Here is a 20,828-nt window from a genome sequence, read left to right as displayed (position 1 = left end):
TAGTTCTATCGGACTCAAAAAATAAAAATACAGATTTTACTTTTATATGTGGACTTTTATGGAAAAAGTTCGAAAAATAAAAAGGATGTGTGATTCGACATGATATTACTGTAGGGATACTTGGGAACTGAAACATTTTCACTTAGGAAAATTTTTTTACCAGGACTTTTTCGACTCCGAAAACAAAATTAAAATTATTTTCCGTCCCTGCTTAAAAGGGTTTTAGGTGCCAAAAGTGAACACTGCTATATATTTTAAACATAATACATTTTTCTTTGCCATCAAAGCTTGCGATAGCCGCAAGTCTACAATAACAGGTTATATCCAAGAAACCGTTTTAAATTATCAAACTGAAGTTCCAGAATTAAATAAGTTCATATGCATATAACCTAATTAACCGAGTGAAATATGCAAATTCTTCTGCCGAAGTCATAATTTTGTTTAAACAAAACCAGATCTTCTAGGTATTTAGCAGATTGTTGGAAAATGGCATATGCAACCAGTGAAATGATATAAAAGACCGCAATTCATTAGAAAGTGTATCCAAAAATCGATCAACGTTTATCACAGCACCATAGCTAAAGCAGATCAACAGCAAAAACAATAATCATCATGAAGGCCGTTATCATCTTCGCCTGCCTTATTGCTGCTGCATCCGCCTTAGCTATTCCCTCAAGAGATAGCGCAGTAGAAATTGTCGCATTGGCCTCTGAAGTTGGTCCTGAAAGCTACTCCTACAACGTTGATACCAGCGATGGTAGTCACCACGACGAATCGGGACATTTGGAAAATGCCGGTACCGAACAAGAAGCCATCGTTGCGAAAGGCTCATACTCTTTCACAGATAACGGCCAAACTTACACTGTAACTTACGTTGCTGATGAGAATGGTTTCCATCCACAGGGTGCTCATTTGCCAGTTGGACCAGCTGCCTAAATATGATTGGAGCCGAGAGAAATGGCTATTATTGTAATTGTGTTAAATAAAAAAAAAGAAGATTAGATAAATAATTAACTTGAAATTGTTGAAAACTTTAAAAAAAGATCATCCTCTTTTCATTAGTATGGGCCAAAGAAAATTTGCCTTTACACATATTGATATTTCATCATTAATCTTCACTGGTATACGTCGTAGGTATTGGAAGGATCATATATATTTCGTAGAACTTTTCTTTCGAATACTCTAAAGTTCAAGCCATATTCACTCACAATAACTCGGAGTGATCCTCTGGTGAACTAAAGCAGAGTAGCATAGAGGAGTCTTGCTTTTTCTGCTCTGAAAAGCTACTTTTGGGTTCCACAAAGAGATATTGCATGGTTCCAAATCTCCTACCATGGGATTTATTAGCAATGTTAAGCTCCAGTGATTCGTGGACTCTTGTCTTCAGCCTTTCGCACACTACGCTATATAAATTAAGTAGTCCGTCATTCCCCGGTGCTTTATTTGTTTTTACGACAAGATTTTGCCATAATCACTTCGTCATGTCGTCGAATGTGTTACGCCAGGAGGATGAGTTCTTCTGCACTGCTCTGAGCTATCGTCGCGAATGACCTTCACCAGCACTTGGAGGGCACAACCCGCTGAAAGTTTGCAAGGGTACTTGATTATCTTAACCAAGCCGCCCGAGTCATACGGATTAGCTGTCAACTCAATTACAATGAATATTGTGGCCGGTAGGGCTAAGCAAGCTTCGGTTGGCTTGTACTAATGTCGAGGGGAAATTGGCTTAGATTGAAGCTCTCTTCAAAAATGGTAAACTTGTTTTCTGATAAGGTGGTAAATCCGATTCTCTTTTTCTATGGAGTTCTGTATTGAATAACATCGCAGTCGCAGCCTGGTCTGAAATAAGACTTTAAGATTCGGGATCTAAGCGTATGGGTAAACATAGCACTTTCGCTGGCTGTACTTGCGTCCCTGCGTATAAAATACTTCTGTGCGCTAGATTTCAGATTCTCTCAAGGCAGGAAAGAATAGTTCGTTCTCAAATAGATGTAAGCTGATTGAGTATATTAGGGGGAGATATTCTACCAACAGCTCGGCGTCAGGAGGAAATTTAAAGTATGCCTTGGACGGGGTGAAATTTGCAATTTAAACTGCTAGGCAATTTAGTATTTGTCCTGCTTTGCCACAGTGAGGTCGACTTCTGTTAGTAATTACTGGTATCTATTGTAGTTGCATTGATATTCTTTTTGATAGGTCTCGGGGCATTTTGACACTTGGGTAAACAATTTTTTATGTGCTGTCGTTCCTCGATAAATATTCGGTAAATACCCCGAGTGCATTCTCAGTGAAAATTCGTCTGCTTGAAGATGTCGTTCAGAGTCGGCATATACAACGTATAGGCCTTGTCCCGCCTGATTGTAGGAAAAATTTAAAATGAGCTCAATGCAAATTGGAAGATAAGCTCGGCGTAAATCTCGTCGAGGGTATTTCGCGCCTATGACCATGCACAGTACATATTTGACTCATCTTCACCGTTCGATAATGTGGCAACACCACCGCCAGTCCCTCAAATGACAGCGGCCACTCAATCTGACCTCACTTAATCTGCTATTGTTTGTTTATTCTTCGGAGTCACAAGAGCCTAAAGCCTTTTTTATTCTGCGCAGGTATATTTTGAAGTACCGGAGTTGACATTGGTATTATGAGTATTGAGCCAATTCAGCTCACTGGATCAATGCAAGGCCTAGGTGACATGACATTTCGGATATTTATAAGAGGACTCCGAAGACTTTTTAGAAATATTTTTTCGGACGCCATAAATAGTTGACCATGCTAAAAGTCACGTATGCGCTCCGGTGTACATTTTGGGCGATCGTTGAAAGAGTCTTTGAACTTTTCATACAGCTCGGGAAGTAGGCGAAGACGAGCGGTTTGTCAATGAATGTCGGGCTAATGTAAATCTTGTTGAGATGCTCCTTATCAGTAGCCAAGGAAAGCACTTTAAGCAGTGTTTCTCAAAAGTAAATTCCAACACCAACGCCGCGCTCCTTTGCATTAGGCACAGAAAAATAATTTACCTCATCAACATATCAAGTCACGCCAGCTATCCCTGTTTCGCGATAATTGACGCGCATTGCGAGCACCAGAGGAGGTCAAGTCTTCCTCCGTCTGCCTCTAACAACTCTGTGGAGCTCTTCACTTTCCTCTTTTCCCCAGGTGTAGTGTCGAATGAAAAACTTTCCCCGCCGGAGTATCTTTGGTCATTCGAATAACTTTAGGTCATCCTTTGGGATTTTATTTGCTGCAATGTCTTCATACCTGCGTAAAGCTCATACAGTGCAATATTAAACTTCCACGAGCCATCTCATCTTCCCTTGACGCTCATGTTCCCGAGGGAAATGTTGTTGTTGTAGCAATAATGAAAGGGGTGTTAGAGGCGTTGATTCCACATTAGAATTGAAGAGATGGTTGGTGTCATGTGGGAATACATTGTAAGCGGGGCATTCATTTTGTATGTCGGGGTTGATTCTGGATATGTATGAGTTTAACCTGTTACAGTATCCAGAACGAAGTTGAGCCAGAGTGCCTCGCGTTTCCCTGGGGAGTATGCGTTCCTCTTCCGCAAGTTTTGGGTACGGTTTTTGAGTACTGTATTCACCGGGCAATTCCTGGCATAAAGGTCCGGTGTGGACAGTCGGTAGCGTAGTGGTGGGGGTGGGGTGTAGGACAGTCGGTAGCGTAGTGTCATCGACGTGGATGTTCCAAATGGTCGACATTTGGGACGTGCATGTTGTAAATAAGGTCGCGGAGGAATTAGCCGGTGATAATGCCAGGTTTCGCGAGGCGAAAAAACTGGAGAGATCAGGGAGGTAGCCGTTTATTCTGTTGCAAAGCTCATCGATCTTTGGGCCTGGGCCTGTGGCCATTATTGTGCAGTTATCAGCGTAGGAAACAATAGTAACTCCTCCTGGCGTCGAAGGTAGCTTAAATATGTAGAAATTAAACAAAAGTGGGGATAGGACACCACCCTGAGGCATCCCCTGCTTAATTCTTCTTGGTTTTGATGTTTCATTTCTAAAATGCACCGATGCCTGCCGACCACGCAGATAATTTGCGGTCCACCTTTTATGACATGGGGGAAGGGTAGGCCCTTCCAAAGCTTTTGAAAGGTCTAGCGCAACGAGTACTGTTCAATGTGGGGGTTTTGATTTAAACCGCAATTTATCTGGGTGCTGATGGCATTTAGCGCGGTGGTGGTGCTATGGAGTTTTCTGAAGCCATGCTGATGACAGGCTAGCTGCAAATTTGCTTTGAAGTAGGGGAGCAAAATGTTCAAGCGTCTTGGCTACTAGCGATAGGAGGGATATCGGGCGATATGACTCTCCTATGTTAGCTGGTTTCTAGGCTTTAGTAGCGGGACCACCTTGGCCATGAAATGATAAGGAAATGATAAGGGACTTTAAAAGTGTGATGTTTGTTTGTGGAGAGATCGTTTTATTTTTAAACTGGCTATTCGGTGGCCGTGATGTGATGGTAGCGTGCTCCGCCTACCACACCGAGGATCCTGGGTTCATGGCCCCGGGAAAAGCAACATCAAAAATTTTAGAAACAAGTTTTTTCAATTATCGGCGAGTGCATTTCTGCCATGAAAAGATCTCAGTGAAAACTTATCTGCCTTGCAGATGCCGTTCGGAGTCGGCATAAAACATATAGGCCCCATCCCGCCAATTTGTAGGGTAAATTAAGAGGAGCCAATTGGAAGAGAATCTCGGCCTAAAATCTCTTCGGAGATTATCGCACCTTAGATTTTTTAATTATTCTTTACTCGGTCTAAAGTCATATTTGTAGGCAATGTTAATGCTGGTTACCAGATAGACGAAATTCTTCACAGTCTCGAACTTATATCCAACAAGTAAGGAAGGCTAAGTTCGGGTGTAACCGAACATTACATACTCAGTTGAGAGCTATGGAGACAAAATAAGGAAAATCACCATGTAGGAAATGAACCTAGGGTAACCCTGGAATGTGGTTGTATGACATGTGTATCAAATGGAAGGTATTAAAGAGTATTTTAAGAGAGAGTAGGCCATAGTTCTATGGATGGACGCCATTTAGGGATATCGCCATAAAGGTGGACTAGGGCTGACTCTAGAATGTGTTTGTACGATATGGGTATCAAATGAAAGGTGATAATGGGTATTTTAAAAGGGAATGGGCTTTAGTTCTATAGGTGAACGCCTTTTCGAGAAATCCCCATAAAGGTGGACCAGGGGTGACTCTAGAATATGTTTGTACGATATGGGTATCAAATGAAAGCTGTTAATGAGTATTTTGAAAAAGAGTGATCCTTAGTTCCCTAGGTGGACGCCGTTTCGAGATATCGCCATAAAGGTGGACCAGGGGTGTCTCTAGTTGTACGATATGGGAATCAAATGAAAGGTGTTACTGAGCGTTTTAAGAGGGAGTGGGCATTAGGTCTATAGGTGGACGCCTTTTCGAAATGTCGTCATTAGGGGGGGCCAGGGGTGACTCTAGAATGCGTTTGTACGATATGGGTATCAAACGAAAGGTGTTACTGAGCATTTTAAGAGGAAGTGGGCATTAGGTCCATAGGTGGATGCCTTTTCGAGATATCGCCATTAGGGTGGGCCAGGGGTAACTCTGGAATGTGTTTGTACGATATGGGTATCAAATTAAAGGTGGTAATGAGTATTTTAAAAGGGAGCAATCCTTAGTTCTATAGGTGGACGCCTTTTCGAGATATCGCCATAAAGGTGGACCAAGGGTGACTCTAGAATGTTTGTACGATATGGGTATCAAACGAAAGGTGTTACTGAGCATTTTAAGAGGGAGTGGGCACTAGGTCTATAGGTGGACGCCTTTTCGAGATATTGCCATTAGGGTGGGCCAGGGGTGACTCTAGAATGTTTGTACGATATGGGTATCAAACGAAAGGTGTTACTGAGCATTTTAAGAGAAAGTGGGCATTAGGTCTATAGGTGGGCGCCTTTTCGAGATATCGCCATTAGGGTGGGCCAGGGTGACTCTAGAATGTGTTTGTACGATATGGGTATCAAATGAAAGGTGGTAATGAGTATTTTAAAAGGGAGTAATCCTCAGTTCTATAGGTGGACGCCTTTTCGAGATATCGCCATAAAGGTTGACCAAGGGTGACTCTAGAAAGTTTGTACGATATGAGTATCAAACGAAAGGTGTTACTGAGCATTTTAAGAGGGAGTGGGCATTAGGTCTATAGGTGGACGCCTTTTCGAGATATCGCCATTAGGGTGGACCAGGGGTGACTCTAGAATGTTTGTACGATATGGGTATCAAACGAAAGGTGTTACTGGGCATTTTAAGAGGGAGTGGACATTAGGTCTATAGGTGGACGCCTTTTCGAGATATCGCCATTAGGGTGGGCCAGGGGTGACTCTAGAATGTTTTTACGATATGGGTATCAAACGAAAGGTGTTACTGAGCATTTTAAGAGGGAGTGGGCATTAGGTCTATAGGTGCACGCCTTTTCGAGATATCGCCATTAGGGTGGGCCAGGGTTGACTCTAGAATGTGTTTGTACGATATGGATATCAAATTAAAGGTATTAATGAGGGTTTTAAAAGCGAGTGGCCCTTAGATGTATATGTGAAGGCGTTCTCGCGATATCGACCAAATGTGGATCAGGTGATCCAGAAAATCATCTGTCGGGTACTGCTAATTTATTTATATATTCAATAACACTAACAGTATTCCTGCCAAGATTCCAATGGCTGTTGATTTCGCCTTGTAGAACTTTTTCATTTTCTTCTACTTAATATGGTAGGTGTCACACCCATTTTACAAAGTTTTTTCCAAAGTTATATTTTGCGTCAATAAACCAATCCAGTTACCATGTTTCATCCCTTTTTTCGTATTTGGTATAGAATTATGGCATTTTTTTAATTTTTCGTAATTTTCGATATCGATAAAGTGGGCGTGGTTATGGTCGGATTTCGGCCATTTTTTATACCAAGATAAGGTGAGTTCAGATAAGTACGTGGGCTAAGTTTAGTAAAGATATATCGGTTTTTGCTCAAGTTATTGTGTTAACGGCCGAGCGGAAGGACAGACGGTGGACTGTGTATAAAAACTGGGCGTGGCTTCCACCGATTTCGCCCTTTTTCACAGAGAACAGTTAACGTCATAGAATCTATGCTCCTACCAAATTTCAAAAGGATTGGTAAATTTTTGTTCGACTTATGGCATTAAAAGTATTCTAGACACACTAAATGAAAATGGGCGGAGCCACGCCCATTTTGAAATTTTCTTTTATTTTTGTATTTTGTTGCATCATATCATTACTGGAGTTGAATTTTGACTTAATTTACTTATATACAGTAAAGATATTAAATTTTTTGTTAAAATTTGAATTAAAAAAAAAATTTTTTTTAAAAAGTGGGCGTGTTCTTCATCCAATTTTGCTAATTTTTATTTAGCACATATATAGTAATAGTAGTAACGTTTCTGCCAAATTTCATCATGATATCTTCAACGACTGCCAAATTACAGCTTGCAAAACTTTTAAATTACCTTCTTGTAAAAGTGGGCGGTGCCACGCCCATTGTCCAAAATCTTACTAATTTTCTATTCTGCGTCATAACGTCAACCCATCTACCAAGTTTCATCCCTTTAACCGCCTCTGGCAATGAATTATCGCATTTTTTCGGTTTTTCGAAATTTTCGATATCGAAAAAGTGGGCGTGGTTATAGTCCGATATCGTTCATTTTAAAAAGCGATCTGAGATGAGTGCTCAGGAACCTACATACCAAATTTCATCAAGATACCTCAAAATTTACTCAAGTTATCGTGTTAACGGACGGACGGACGGACGGACAAGGCTCAATCAAATTTTTTCTGGATCCTGATTATTTTGATATATGGAAGTCTATATCTATCTCGATTCCTTTATATATGTACAACCAACCGTTATCCAATCAAACTTAATATACTCTGTGAGCTCTGCTAAACTGAGTATAAAAACATTGACGTGGCTACCAAGGGAGTTCCGTTGTCGGTGTTGCTTAATGCCAACTGGGAAAGCTTTATTAACTTTGCACTTGGACAGACATAGCAACATAGAAGCAACTTCTATTCGCGATATCAAAGGCTGCTTTAAAGTCGACAAAAGATGGCGAGTGTTGCTTCTTTCAACGTCGCTTCTCTTACCGTGAGCCTTCGCCAAGATTGGGCGCATCGTGAAGATCTGGTCGATAATAATTTTATCAGATCTGGAGCGGAACTATAAGGAAAGATAATTTAACTCAAAGAATAAAATAAAAATGCTACAATCAGGTTGTATATAAGAACCCATATCTGGGGCTAAATTTGTTTGCACTTATGATAATCAAGATACAAAGATAACTTAATCTGCATATTAGAACGGGAATTGAATGGTATATAAAATATATTTTAATTTTATAATCGAAATAATCATAAACATATTAATGCATTTAGCAGAAACTGGACTTTTGAATCAAAATGCTATCAAAGAAATAAGGAAATCAAGGTACGGATGAAATCGAAAATCATATACCCAGTTGTAATACTTTAAGCTGGACGTTGCATGTTAGCTGAATCTATTGTTTGATATGGAATATCAACTAATTTTGGATATTGAGTGCTAAACACGAAATATTTCATCCAGATTTGGATTTAAAACTGACTTTTACTGCATACCAAATTTTGATATTAGTCGCCCTATCTGACACTACTTTCATCGACATCGAATTGAAGGTACTGTATCCGCATCATATGCTGATGATAAATGTGCCTCAATGAGCGCTTTGAGGTACTTTTCACTACTACAAGCCCATTCCTCTATCAACTTTTTTTTTATCAGTCTCTGAACTATACCGGCTCCAGAAAAGACTTTTTTTTAATCTTGTTGTTAAGATAGAAAATATAATATCTGCACGAAAGTTTTCTTATCGGCATTCCACTAGCTTTGCCAGCTTTAAAGTGTATCCCGCATTGTTTTTTACATCATGAAGGCAGTGCTTTGCCCCTCTACTGAGGGCGCAGGACGTATTGTTCGATCATCTTGGTTACTACGTTGTTGGATTTTTTCCCCTTCTCTTTAGTGGAATCTTCTTAGGCTGCTCAAGATTCTTGTCTTAGAAAGGTTTTCCCTTAGAATCCTACATGTGGAAATCGGCTAAGTACGGACACGCCACGATTCTGGACGATATGACGAAGGGAAAATTACTTACTTACTCAATTGGCGCCTAACCGTCTAAACGGTTATGGCCGTCCAACAAGGCGCGCCAGTCGCTCCTTCGCTCCGCCCACCGGCGCCAATTGGTCACACCAAGGGAGTTTTAATCATTTTCCACCTGGTCCTTCCAACGGAGTGGGGGCCGCCCTCTACCTCTGCTTCCATAGGCGGGTTCCGAGAGAAACACTTTCTTGGCCGAAGCATCATCTTTCATTCGCATAACATGGCCTAGCCAGCGTAGCCGCTGCGTTTTAATTCGCTGGACTATGTTGATGTCTGCGTATAGCTCGTACAGCTCATCATTAAATCTTCTTCGGTACTCGCCATTGCCAACGCGTAGAGGTCCATAAATCTTTCGAAGAACTTTTCTCTCGAACACTCCCAAAGCCGCTTCATCTGCTGTTGTTATGGTCTATGCTTCTGCCCCAAATAGCAGGACGGGTACGATAAGTGACTTGTAGAGTATGATTTTCATTCGCCGAGGGAGGAATTTACTTTTCAATTGCCTACCTAGTCCAAAGTAGCATTTATTGGCAAGATTGATTCTTCGCTGGATTTCAGTGCTGATGTTGTTACTAGTGTTGATGCTGGTTCCCAAATAAACGAAGTCTTTTACTATTTCGAAATTATGGCTGCCAACAGTAGCGTGGTTGCCAAGGCGCATATACGCTGACTCTGTGCTCGATGACAGCAGGTACTTCGTTTTGTCCTCATTCACCATCAAACCCATCTTTACCGCTTCTTTTTCCAGTTTGGAGTGTGGAGAAGGGACAATTAAATGGAATAATAACCGACCACATCACAACGGTTTTGAACGTCCAGGTTCAGAACATACGATATCCTTCAAGGGGTGAATGGGAAGTAGGCCTAGACAATGGTAGGGGCATTAAAATCTACACCGACGGCTGAAAATTGGAAAAGGAACTGGAGCTGGTATGTACTCAACACATTTACAGCTAAGCCAATCATTCCGACTTCCTGACGCATGCAGTGTATTGCAAGCTGAGGTCTATGCCATAGACAGAGCAGCAAATCTGTTTCAAGAGCCGTCTTAAGGGCATTAGAGTCCAACATGAGAAAATCGGATATCGTGCGAAGGTGTAAAGCCCCTCTGCCTTCTATAAGTCATCTCAATGTCTTCTTTTGCTCTGTCCCTGGGCATAGCGGTATTGAAGGGAATGAACTCGCGCAGATGAGATGGCGAGAAAAGGTTGCGATTTGGACATAAGTGAGGTGGACAGCTCCGTCCGATCACCGCTGAGTTATCTCCTGGGGAGAATCGAGGAATATGAAAACAGGGCAACCGACTTGCTATGTATCAAAGGGGTTGACTGCGAAGTCTCAAGGTCCTTATGGCCAAGCTTTGATAGGAAAAACACCAGCTTCCTTCTCAAACTTAGCATATCTGTGGTGAGGGTACTTACGGGTATCATCACAGGTCATTGTGCTATCGTACCAATGCTCCGACTGTGGCGAATACCAATAAGCTCCCTCTGCAGAAGCTGTCAGAATGAGGAAAAGAGGAGTCGATCTAGCACTTTCTCTGCAGATGTCCGGCGCTTTAAAGAAGAAGTCTCAGATTTCTGGGCTCACGGTTCGTCGGCAGCCTGGAAGAGGTTCGGAAGATGGACGCCTCGCTTCTTCTTGGGTTCATCAGGGAATGCAAGTGGTTCCTTGAGGACCACTAGGAGGTAATGGGTTTAAACGAATGTGCCGCCAATCTGCACTTACTGAGGGCATTCACAATGGACAAAAATGTCTCCGAGTGGAAGTGTGGGTAATACCCACGCCCGTCCTTTGAACCTAATCTAACCTAGACTTGTTTGTTATAATAATAAAATTAAGATTTTTTGGTTCCAGCTAGCCGAGGGGTGTAAAATGGCTCTTAAATAAAAAGTGTAAAACGGCCCTTAAGAAATTTTCTTAAATTTTATGCACAACAACAAGTTATTCAGCAATTAAAACTTGATTTTGAAGAGCTTGCAAGAATTTCTATTCCTTTCTTTTTTATCAAATCGAAAACATATAAAATAAGAAATTGACAATAGAGGATTATCCATTCAGTTAGTAACTTTTATTGCAGCAGCAACATAGCTACAGAACAAAAAACCAAATTAATCATCATGAAACCCGCAATAATTATCGCCTGCCTTTTCGCGATTGCTTTCGCACATCCCGCTAGGGATGCAGAAATTGTCAGACAGGAATCTGATGTCGGACCTGAGAGCTACAACTATGTTATTGATACCAGTGATGGCACCCACCACGATGAAGCTGGACATTTAGAGAATGCTGGTAGCGAAAACGAAGCCATTGCCGTGAAAGGTAGTTACCATTACACGGATGAAAAGACTGGCGAAGTTTTCAATGTTGAATATGTTGCTGATTCGACTGGCTTCCATCCAGTAGGTGCTCATTTGCCTCCAGCTGCCTGAAAGATGGATACGAGATAAATAGTTGATAATCAAGTGTTTCAGTTTTGTTTAGAATAAAAAATGTGCAATTTTCGGAAAAAGAAAAAAATGTATTTGATTTAAGATATATATATATATGTATATTTTAAATAATTTGACTGCTTTAATTTTATAGGTGGGCCCAAGTCTTAGCAACGCCTCACGGACTGCATGCAATCGCTTAATATTCGAAGTGGTATTTAATTTTTATACTCAGTTGAGCAGAGCTCATAGATTATATTAACTTTGATTGGATAACGGTTGGTTGTACAGGTATAAAGGAATCGAGATAGATATAGACTTCCATATATCAAAATCATCAGGATCGAAAAAAATTTTATTGAGCCATGTCCGTTCGTCCGTCTGCCCTTTAACACAATAACTTGAGTAAATTTTGAGGTATCCTGATGAAATTTGGTATGCAGGTTCCTGGGCTCTCATCTCAGATCGCTATTTAAAATGAACGATATCGGACTATAACCACATCCACTTTTTCGATATCGAAAATTTCGAAAAGCGAAAAAGTGCGATAATTCATTACCCAAGACGGATAAAGCGATGAAACTTGGTAGGTAAGTTGAACTCATGACGCAGAATAGAAAATTAGTAAAATTTTGGACAATGGGCGTGGCACCGCCCACTTTTAAAAGAAGGTAATTTAAAATTTTTGCAAGCTGTAATTTGGCAGTCGTTGAAGATATCATGATGAAATTTGGCAGGAACGTTACTACTATTAGTATATGTATGCTTAATAAAATTTATCAAAATCGGAGAATGACCACGCCGACTTAAAAAAAATTTTTTTAAAGTCAAATTTTAACAAAAAATTTAATATCTTTACAGTATATAAGTAAATTATGTCAACATTCCTTCATAAGGAGATCTCCCTAGTGTATTCTGAGTGCGGACTTCTGACAAATTTCTCACTTCAGTCTGGCTGTTTTAAGTCAACTGCCCATATGTACTTTAATGATAATTGCAGATAGATGTGTAATGAGGTAGAGACTAAGTATTATCATATATCACATCCGACGATGGGAGTCGGTAAGCGTAAAGTCATTTAAGTGGTATTCTAATTATCTTCATTCTTGTCACGAAGCTTTGTTTGGTTTAATGTCTTTCACTTGAATGAGTGAATGCTCTTATATTTGTAAATTTTATCTTTCGCCGGATAAATCCACTCAATAATATTATATGGCCCCTATATATGGGCCCTCTCTGTGGTTTCTCTATCTATAGGAAAGGAAGCTCGATATGTAGAACTTAAGCTTGAGTGAGAAGAAGACGAAAGAATGTTTTCTCTATATTTTGTTGAAGGTTGCTGTGTTTGAAAGGTTTTTTTAATCAGTTAATATGCTGGAACCATTTTGTGAACTGGTTACTTTTACAATTCAAGGGCTTTATTTTTGGACAACTGCTTTATTGAAAAAAAAACCGTTACATTTTATAACGTTTTAGGGTTCAAGTGTTTCATTTTAAAAACTAGTTACCGTTCATCGCCTATAGGACTATACTTCTGTAGAACTGTTAGATTTTTACAGTCGATTTCTTTATTAGAATCGATTTTTTTTTTGAAATTTTTTTCTTGCTTGGAATCTTTAACTTTTTTATAAAAACTTATTTTTTTTTTGAACCGATAAGTTTCTTGAAATCAGTTGCTTTTACGAAACCGGCTACTTTTATTTTTTTAGAACTGGTTATTTTTGTAAAATTGGTTACTTTCTTGGGGCCGGAAAGCGAATCGAGCTATGACTAAGAATATTTGGAATAGGTCGGCCTGGATTCACTTCCCCGGACTAAATTTTGAATCTGAAGCACCTTCAAACCCCCTTTAACACACACGCAAAATCTAATCAAAACGGGTCCAGTTTTTTAGGAGGAGTTCAGTGATAAACTCATGCGCAGAACATCTCCTTATTGCACAAACATTAGTATATATGTAAATTAGGGTGGTCCTTATTTTGCGGCTATTAAAAAATTAACGGGACACTCCGTAAAACTATTATTTACTCAAAAATACTGACGGCGTATATTTGTGTGTGTAAGGTTTTTAGAGGTTGCTACTGAAGCTCAAACATTTAGAAAAATTATCGTAACAATAAAATTAATACAATTTTTAATGAAGCTTTTCCAAAAGCTCTGCCTTAAAAATTATATAATATATTTTGTAGCCAAATAATTGCCTTTCCTTCTAATCTTGAAAGAGAACTGGTTAAAATTTTAAAATTAATTTTTCTTCCGTGGGAAAACTTATATATATTTTTAACATGCTCTTCACTTCTATTGACTGTTTTTTAAAATAACTGGACGTGTCCTACATAGGACCACATCCGCTTCGAATTAAAATTGTTCCACTGGAGAAGTAGAACTGAAATTTGAACAAAACAAAAAAAAGATAACAATCTGAATAACTAACTAGAAAATACTTATTTAGAAAAATTTGATGGAATAAATTTTCATATATTTTCAGGACTTACGTTCTTTTTTATTTTAAGCAATTCTAGCGAAACCATCATTCTTTAACAACTATTTCCAGAAATTTTGTACTTTTCCGCCAGAATCAAAAAGTTTTGCTTCTTTTTGCGTGAGCTCGAAAAATTAAATTTTTTTTCTTTTAAAGGAACACAATTCGGGCAACTTCGGGCTTTTGGGGTAAAATGTAGGGTAAATAGAACAAACATACACATTTTATGAAAGGCATGTCCATGGCTTTTATTACACTCAGCATACACTGCTTACAAATTTTGTTTGCACAGACCGGCTTTTATTTTTAAGGTTAGCGAGAGAAAAAGTAAAATAAATTTTTTTGGCTTTTGTGTATTTTCCATACTGATTGCTTTTTATATATAATTTTTTTTACTTACTAACACTAGTAAATATGTAATTAACTTTACATTAAAAAAAAACAACGATTTGATTTCTCAAACAAATTCTATTAACACATTTCATAAATTCAGTACAATTTCGCCATAGTTTGCGTAAGCAAAGATTAGGCATTGCGTTTGCTTAGTTGCATTTCGTAAATGTTTCGTTTAGTGAGTACCCACATTAGGTAAATGCGCGCCTTCAGGTTGGAAACCATTCTCATCTGCCACATAATTGACGGTGTAAGTTTGCCCATCATCAGCAACAAACGAAAATGAACCACGCACAACAATTGTTTCATCCTCGGCGCCTACATTTTTCAATTGACCTTCCTCTTGATGAGTTTTACCATCACTGGTTTCCAAACTAGTAAAGGAACACATAATTAATATAATACGAGTCTTAAATGTCACATGAACACTTTTCACGGGACTTACTTAAATGTATAGCCATCTGGTTTCACATCCGAATCTAAGCGAATAATTTGTGCTTGCGAAGAATCATCGATGGGGACCGCTGTGGCAAGGACAAATAACGCGACAAAGACGATGGCGAATTTCATTTTGATTAAAGTTTTCTTTTTTCAAATACCGTAAACAGCTTTATAGGCGACAAACACGCGCTTGTGTAAACTGTTGACTTATGATCATTTGGTCATGTACGCAACATCAATTTATAGTGTTTTGAAGACTGGGCTAAAACAATGCTAGATTTATATGATGATGGACTATCATTGAAGTGATTTACTGCACAAAAACAAAAAAAAAAGTAATAAACAAAAAGCTTTGCAATTATATCTGTGTGAATATGGAAATAATAATAATAACTTCTAGTAATTATAATTACGTACCTGTGCCCGAAAACTATTTAAGCTGACAAGTTTAATATTTTTTTGCTTAGCTGCTCACTAAAAAATAATTAATACATTCGTCAGTTAAGACGAAACAGGCATCAAAATGAAATATTAAGAATTTTTTAAGACTAAAAAATAAAAGAACAATTCTGCGTAATTTTCAATGGCATATGCAACTGAGCTTTATATTCTTTTAGTTGTGTACACTCAAGTGACTTCATTCATATACATATGTACGTTTTTTTAAATTTGTTATTTAGTCCCTTATTATGTTAAACGCTAAGCATTGCAACTTTTTCTCGTGAGTCACAAAGTGTATAATAAATATAAAAGTGTGCAGTCACATAAGAGACTATGTCAACTATAGCCACTAGGAAATGCTTTTAAGGATTATTCTCTCTCCTCTCTTGTGGACCCTAGTCAAAGATGGCCTCCCTCAATAACTGAAACCCAATGGATTTGACACACGAAGGTATGTTAATCTGTATCACAACATCCGTTCGTATGCAACAAGCCCTGCCCATCATGGAAAAGTGATATGGTACCAAAACAAAACCCTCCTAACACCTTTAACCCGGAGAAGAAAACTTTTCAAGAACCATACCTGGGTGGTATCAAAATCATCCAAAATGAAAGCAAAATACCTAGCGGTTATATTGGGCAGGAACCCTTACACTAAACAAAGCTACAAGAGTTTTCTTCGCCTGCCCTTGACTGTATGGCGAAACATGGGGGATATGTCCCGAAATGGTATACAGGATATTTAATACTGTGGCGAATATTAGCATTACGATACATCACCATGCTACTACTGAATAAAAGCACAACAAAAATAAAGCAAGCAGTCACATATATGTACATGTAAACATAAAAGCGAGCAACCACACATACATGTAAACAGCGAAAAGAATATTTCACATACATACATGTAGTCAGCGGCAAAGAGCAGAAGTTATTCGCTTCCCAAGGCAGTCGGTTCTATGTACCGGTGCACCTCGGGATTTTCCCGACCAAGGACTGTCCTTTCAGTGTAACCGCATTTAATTTGTTGCGTCCCTCCCATTGTCATCCTCCCAGCAGCTCTTTGCAGCGGGACTGCTCCATATTCTCTTGCTCCGGGAAGGTATCGAATTTAATCCGGGTCCGCCTCCTGACCCCGGTTCTGAGAAATGCTGCATCTGCCTTTTTTAGGACGGTCATACTCTTGTCAGTGTGTCTCGTGTAAGGGATGGTTGCATCGGACAGGTTGTTCTGGGTTAGATCCCAAAACCAGACATCCACGTAACTTCTATAAATCTTTTGTGGCTACTTGCTGTTCACGCGCTAGGGCGCCCCGGAGTCTACGCCTTAGCGCCCCCATTACCTTACAGCAGCCCCGCTGCTCTACAAGCCACAAGAAGTACCCGCTCCTGCTCGCGCCCAACGGCGCCACCAACTCATACGGCTGCTCCCACTCATACCTACAATCAATCTCCGTAGTAAAGTCGGGAGCAATCAACCCGTGCCCCCGTCTTCCCCCCTCTTCCCCCCCCCCCCTCTTTTCCGCCAGCAATTGTGTAGGTCAGGGAAACAGACTCTTAGTCCCTACCTCCCTTTGTACTGTTTGCCAGTACAGAATATATATGTTTGCGACATCCGCCCAATGCAGCCCCTGCAATCGCCGGTGCCATTTTCCTAGATGTTCTGGTATCCGCGGTGGCAACCCTCCGACGGTTTTCATTGCGCCATGTTGCCAGGCCGCATATCCAAATACACCGTGTACCCCAATGCTTACCCAAGGACGTCCAGCCCCAGGGCCACAACAACAGTTGCGTCCTAGCCTTCCACAACCCAGACGTAGTCACCTGTCACTTACTGCCAGAGTGAGGGCGTCTCCCCCCATGCACTTCAGAATTCTGCAGTTAAACTATAATGGATTAACTGGGAAGATCACGGAGATAGTCGATTTCATGAAGCGGCACAAAGTCCGCATTGCTGCGATTCAAGGGACTAAACTCACAGCAAGATCTACTCTGCAGACCTGTTCTGGGTATAATGTCCACAAAAAAGATCGCGAGAGCGGAAATGGAGGCGGCCTCGCGTTTATCATACACCACTCTGTGCAATATCATATATTTGATCCCGAACTCGGCCGAAGGGACAGTGTCTTAGAACGTCAATGCCTATCTGTCCGGTGAGGTGATGCAAACCTAGAAATCATAAATACCTACATCCCTCCTGCCACCTGTTGCCCAGGAGATACCGCCCTAATATCAGCGCCTTACTCACTGGCAAGAATCGCATTATCTTAGGCGATTTCAATGCCCATCACGATCTATGGCATTCAAACTTGCGGGCGGACAGTAGGGGTGAGATGTTGGTGGATTAAATAGAAGAAACGACGTTCTACACAATAAACGGAGACGTCTCCACACGTATGGTAGAAAGCTGTCACAGTTCGTCGGATATATCAATCGTGAGCGCAGGACTCGTAAACTGCGTCAACTGGCAGCCGATGGTAACATTGGCATCTGACCACCTGCCTATACTTATTTCACTCGAGCATACCGCCGACTTCATCGTTACAGAAAAACGCACTTTCATAAACTATAAAAAAGGAAAGTGGGACGAATACCAATCCTTTACAGACAATCGCTTTGCTGCCTCCCTATAGCGACTGATGCCCGCCAAGGGGAGCGTGCTTTCTGCAGGGTCATTGAATATGCCTCGGCTCGCTTCATTTCCGCCGGTAGAATTCCTGAAGTTCGGCCCCACTTTCCGGCGGAGGTCGCAAATTTAGCGGGAGAACGTGACCTTATAAGGCATCTCGATCCCAGCGATCCCAAAATAAGGGATATAAACCAAAGCATCATATTGCTTGTGGATGAACACAAGCGGGCGAAATGGGAGGAGCACCTAAGCGGTTGTAACATCTTTGCCGTTGTAGGTAAACTTCGGTCCACCATAAAGTCCCCTTCGAATCCGTCTAGGTGCAATGACAAAGTTTCCATCGCCTTTGGCGATAAAGTGCTGTCGGATGCAAAAAAATGCGCAGGTGCTTTCTGCCGACAATATATAATGCATTATATGGTCGACAAATACGACGGTCGACGATAGACGGAGGGCCAACAGACACGCACATAAACATAAATTCAACGAGTCACCAATTACCATCACCGCCAAAGAGGTTGAGGATTCCATCGGTCATGCTAGACCATCCAAAGCAGTGGGCCCAGACGGCATAGCCATGCCGATGCTTAAAAGCCTAGGGAAAGAGGGTTTCAAATAGTTAGCACATGTCTTCAACCAGTCTCTTTCCACATTTGTAATTCCCGAAAAATGGAAAATGGCCAAGGGGGTCCCGCTACTAAAGCCTGGGAAACCAGCTAACAAAGGAGAGTCATATCGCCCGATATCTCTCCTATGACCAGTAGCCAAGACGCTTGAAGCCATTTTGCTTCCCTGCTTCAAAGCAAATTTGCAGCTAGCCTGTCATCAGCGTGGCTTCAGAAAACTCTATAGCACCACCACCGCGCTAAATGCTATTAGCAGCCAGATAAAGTGCGGTTTAAATCAAAACCCCCACCATTGAGCAGTACTCGTTCAGCTAGACCTATCAAGAGCTTTTGATATGCTCAACCATGGCTCGTTACTGCAAGACCTGGAAGGGTCTACCCTTCCCCCATGTCTTAAAAGGTGGTCCGCAAATTATCTGGGTGGTCGGCAGACATCGGTGCAATTTAGAAACGAAACATCAAAACCAAGAAGAATTAAACAAGGGGTGCCACAGGGTGGTGGTGTCCTATCCCCACTTTTGCTTAATTTCTACATATCTAAGCTACCTTCGCCACCAGAAGGAGTTACTATCGTTTCCTACGCTGATGACTGCACAATAATGGCCACAGGCCTAGGCCCACAGATCGAAGAGCTTTGCAACAGAATAAAGGGCTACCTCCCTGATCTCTCCAGTTATTTCGCCTCGCGAAACCTGGCATTATCACCGGCTAAATCCTCCGTGACTTTGTTACAACATGGACGTCCCACATATCGACCATTTTGAACATCCACGACAATGGCACTACGCTACCGACTGTCTTACACCCCAAAATCTTTGGTGCAACGTTTAATCAGGATCTATATTTTGGTGAGCATTCAGCCACAATTGTACCGAAAATCCAGAGCCGTAATAAAATCCTAAAATCTCTTGCTGGCAGTACTTGGGGAAAAGACAAAGAGACGCTCATTACCACATACAAAGCAATTGGCCCGCCGATTGCATTCTAGGCGTTGCCTATATGGTAGCCAAGCCTAAAAACTACTCACTGGAAGAAGCTACAGGCCTGCCAAAACACTGCTCTCAGAACAGCTACGGGCTGTCTCCTTATGTCCCCAAAACACCATCTACATAATGAGGCGAGAATACTCCCCATCAGGGAGAGAAATGAGATGCTAACCAAACAGTTCATGTTGAATACCCAGAAACCTGGGCTTCCCAACAGACATCTGATTTATGAGACAAAACCGCCTAGGGGCTTAAGGAGTAATTTCCGTAAGCATTATGAGGTAATACGGCAACTGAGATCTCAGCCGTATGAAGCAAAAAAAGACAAGCAAGTCCTCAGTGAACTCCACAAACAGGCGTCGGACCTTTATGCCAGGAATTGCCCGGTGAATTCAGTACTCAAAGAACAGTACCCAAAACTTGCGGAAGAGGAACGCATACTCTCAAGGCAAACGCGAGTCACTCTAGCTCAGCTTCGTTCTGAATACTGTAACAAGCTAAACTCTTACCTATCCAGAACCAACCCCGACATACAAAATGTATGCCCCGCTTGCAATGTGTCCCCACATGACACCAACCATCTTTTTAATTGTAGTGTGGAACCAACACCTCTAACAACCCTATCATTATGGTCCACCCCTGTCGAAACAGCAAGTTTCCTTGGACTCCCGTTAGAGGACATTGATGACAATTTGTGATCGGTCGCACCTATTAGGTGGGGCGAAGCACTGCTACAACAACAACAACAACAACAGAAGTTATTATCCACACACATACAGATACATAAATAGAAGACAAATGTAACTATCATATATAAAAATGAGAAATAAATAAGCTTTTGTTCGATAAGGCTGTTCTTGAAAAGTTTAGATCTTAGGAGAAAACGAGGTAACCGAGATTATTAAAGCAGCTGAGGAATAATGAGTCATTTTGATTTAAACACGGTATAACTGATATGCGGTATTGTAATTGTAAAGTACTACTACTGCATTTTGCTATACATTTCTTTCCAGGCAGAAATCCATGCAAGTGAAGTTTACAGTAGAGAATGTCTATGAAGAGGATTATCCTCGTCATGTCAGCCTGGCTCGACTTACGTGCCTTGCAATCTAACACAAGTACTGCTAAGATAGTGGATTAATGTATTGGTATCGTAAATGATCTGCGAGCCAAAAACAAAGTTTTTTTAGGATGCGTTGCTG

The 20,828-nt window shown here is 40.8% G+C and overlaps 3 protein-coding genes across 3 annotated transcripts; 2 read left to right on the top strand and 1 right to left on the bottom strand.

Moving 5' to 3' along the window:
• Nucleotides 1-563: 563 nt before the first annotated feature.
• Nucleotides 564-973, top strand: LOC137253176 (larval cuticle protein 65Ag1-like). Its single transcript, XM_067789691.1, has one exon. The coding sequence runs from the start codon at nucleotides 613-615 to the stop codon at nucleotides 934-936; it is 324 nt and encodes a 107-aa protein (XP_067645792.1). The 5' UTR covers nucleotides 564-612; the 3' UTR covers nucleotides 937-973.
• A 10,294-nt stretch (nucleotides 974-11,267) lies between these two features.
• On the top strand, nucleotides 11,268-11,717 carry LOC137253175 (larval cuticle protein 65Ab1-like). The gene has a single exon (XM_067789690.1). It carries the CDS (start codon nucleotides 11,318-11,320, stop codon nucleotides 11,627-11,629), a length of 312 nt encoding a protein of 103 aa, XP_067645791.1. The 5' UTR covers nucleotides 11,268-11,317; the 3' UTR covers nucleotides 11,630-11,717.
• Nucleotides 11,718-14,333: 2,616 nt separating this feature from the next.
• On the bottom strand, nucleotides 14,334-15,170 carry LOC137253174 (larval cuticle protein 65Ag1-like). The gene is made up of 2 exons (XM_067789689.1): nucleotides 14,950-15,170; nucleotides 14,334-14,878 (listed from the first exon to the last, which is right to left on the bottom strand). Exons 1-2 carry the CDS (start codon nucleotides 15,072-15,074, stop codon nucleotides 14,680-14,682), a joined length of 324 nt encoding a protein of 107 aa, XP_067645790.1. The 5' UTR covers nucleotides 15,075-15,170; the 3' UTR covers nucleotides 14,334-14,679.
• Between the last annotated feature and the right edge of the window lie 5,658 nt (nucleotides 15,171-20,828).

The sequence above is a fragment of the Eurosta solidaginis genome, chromosome 5, assembly GCF_040869045.1.
Source record: "Eurosta solidaginis isolate ZX-2024a chromosome 5, ASM4086904v1, whole genome shotgun sequence".
NCBI lineage: Eukaryota > Metazoa > Arthropoda > Insecta > Diptera > Tephritidae > Eurosta > Eurosta solidaginis.
This window is presented reverse-complemented; position numbering and strand designations above follow the sequence as displayed.

Coding starts and splice junctions, on each gene's coding strand:
- LOC137253176 (XM_067789691.1), top strand. CDS start 613: ATGAAGGCCGTTATCATCTTCGCCTGCCTTATTGCTGCTGCATCCGCC.
- LOC137253175 (XM_067789690.1), top strand. CDS start 11,318: ATGAAACCCGCAATAATTATCGCCTGCCTTTTCGCGATTGCTTTCGCA.
- LOC137253174 (XM_067789689.1), bottom strand. CDS start 15,074: ATGAAATTCGCCATCGTCTTTGTCGCGTTATTTGTCCTTGCCACAGCG. Junction 14,879..14,949: donor CCAGATGGCTATACATTTAA/GTAAGTCCCGTG, acceptor TTCCTTTACTAG/TTTGGAAACCAGTGATGGTA.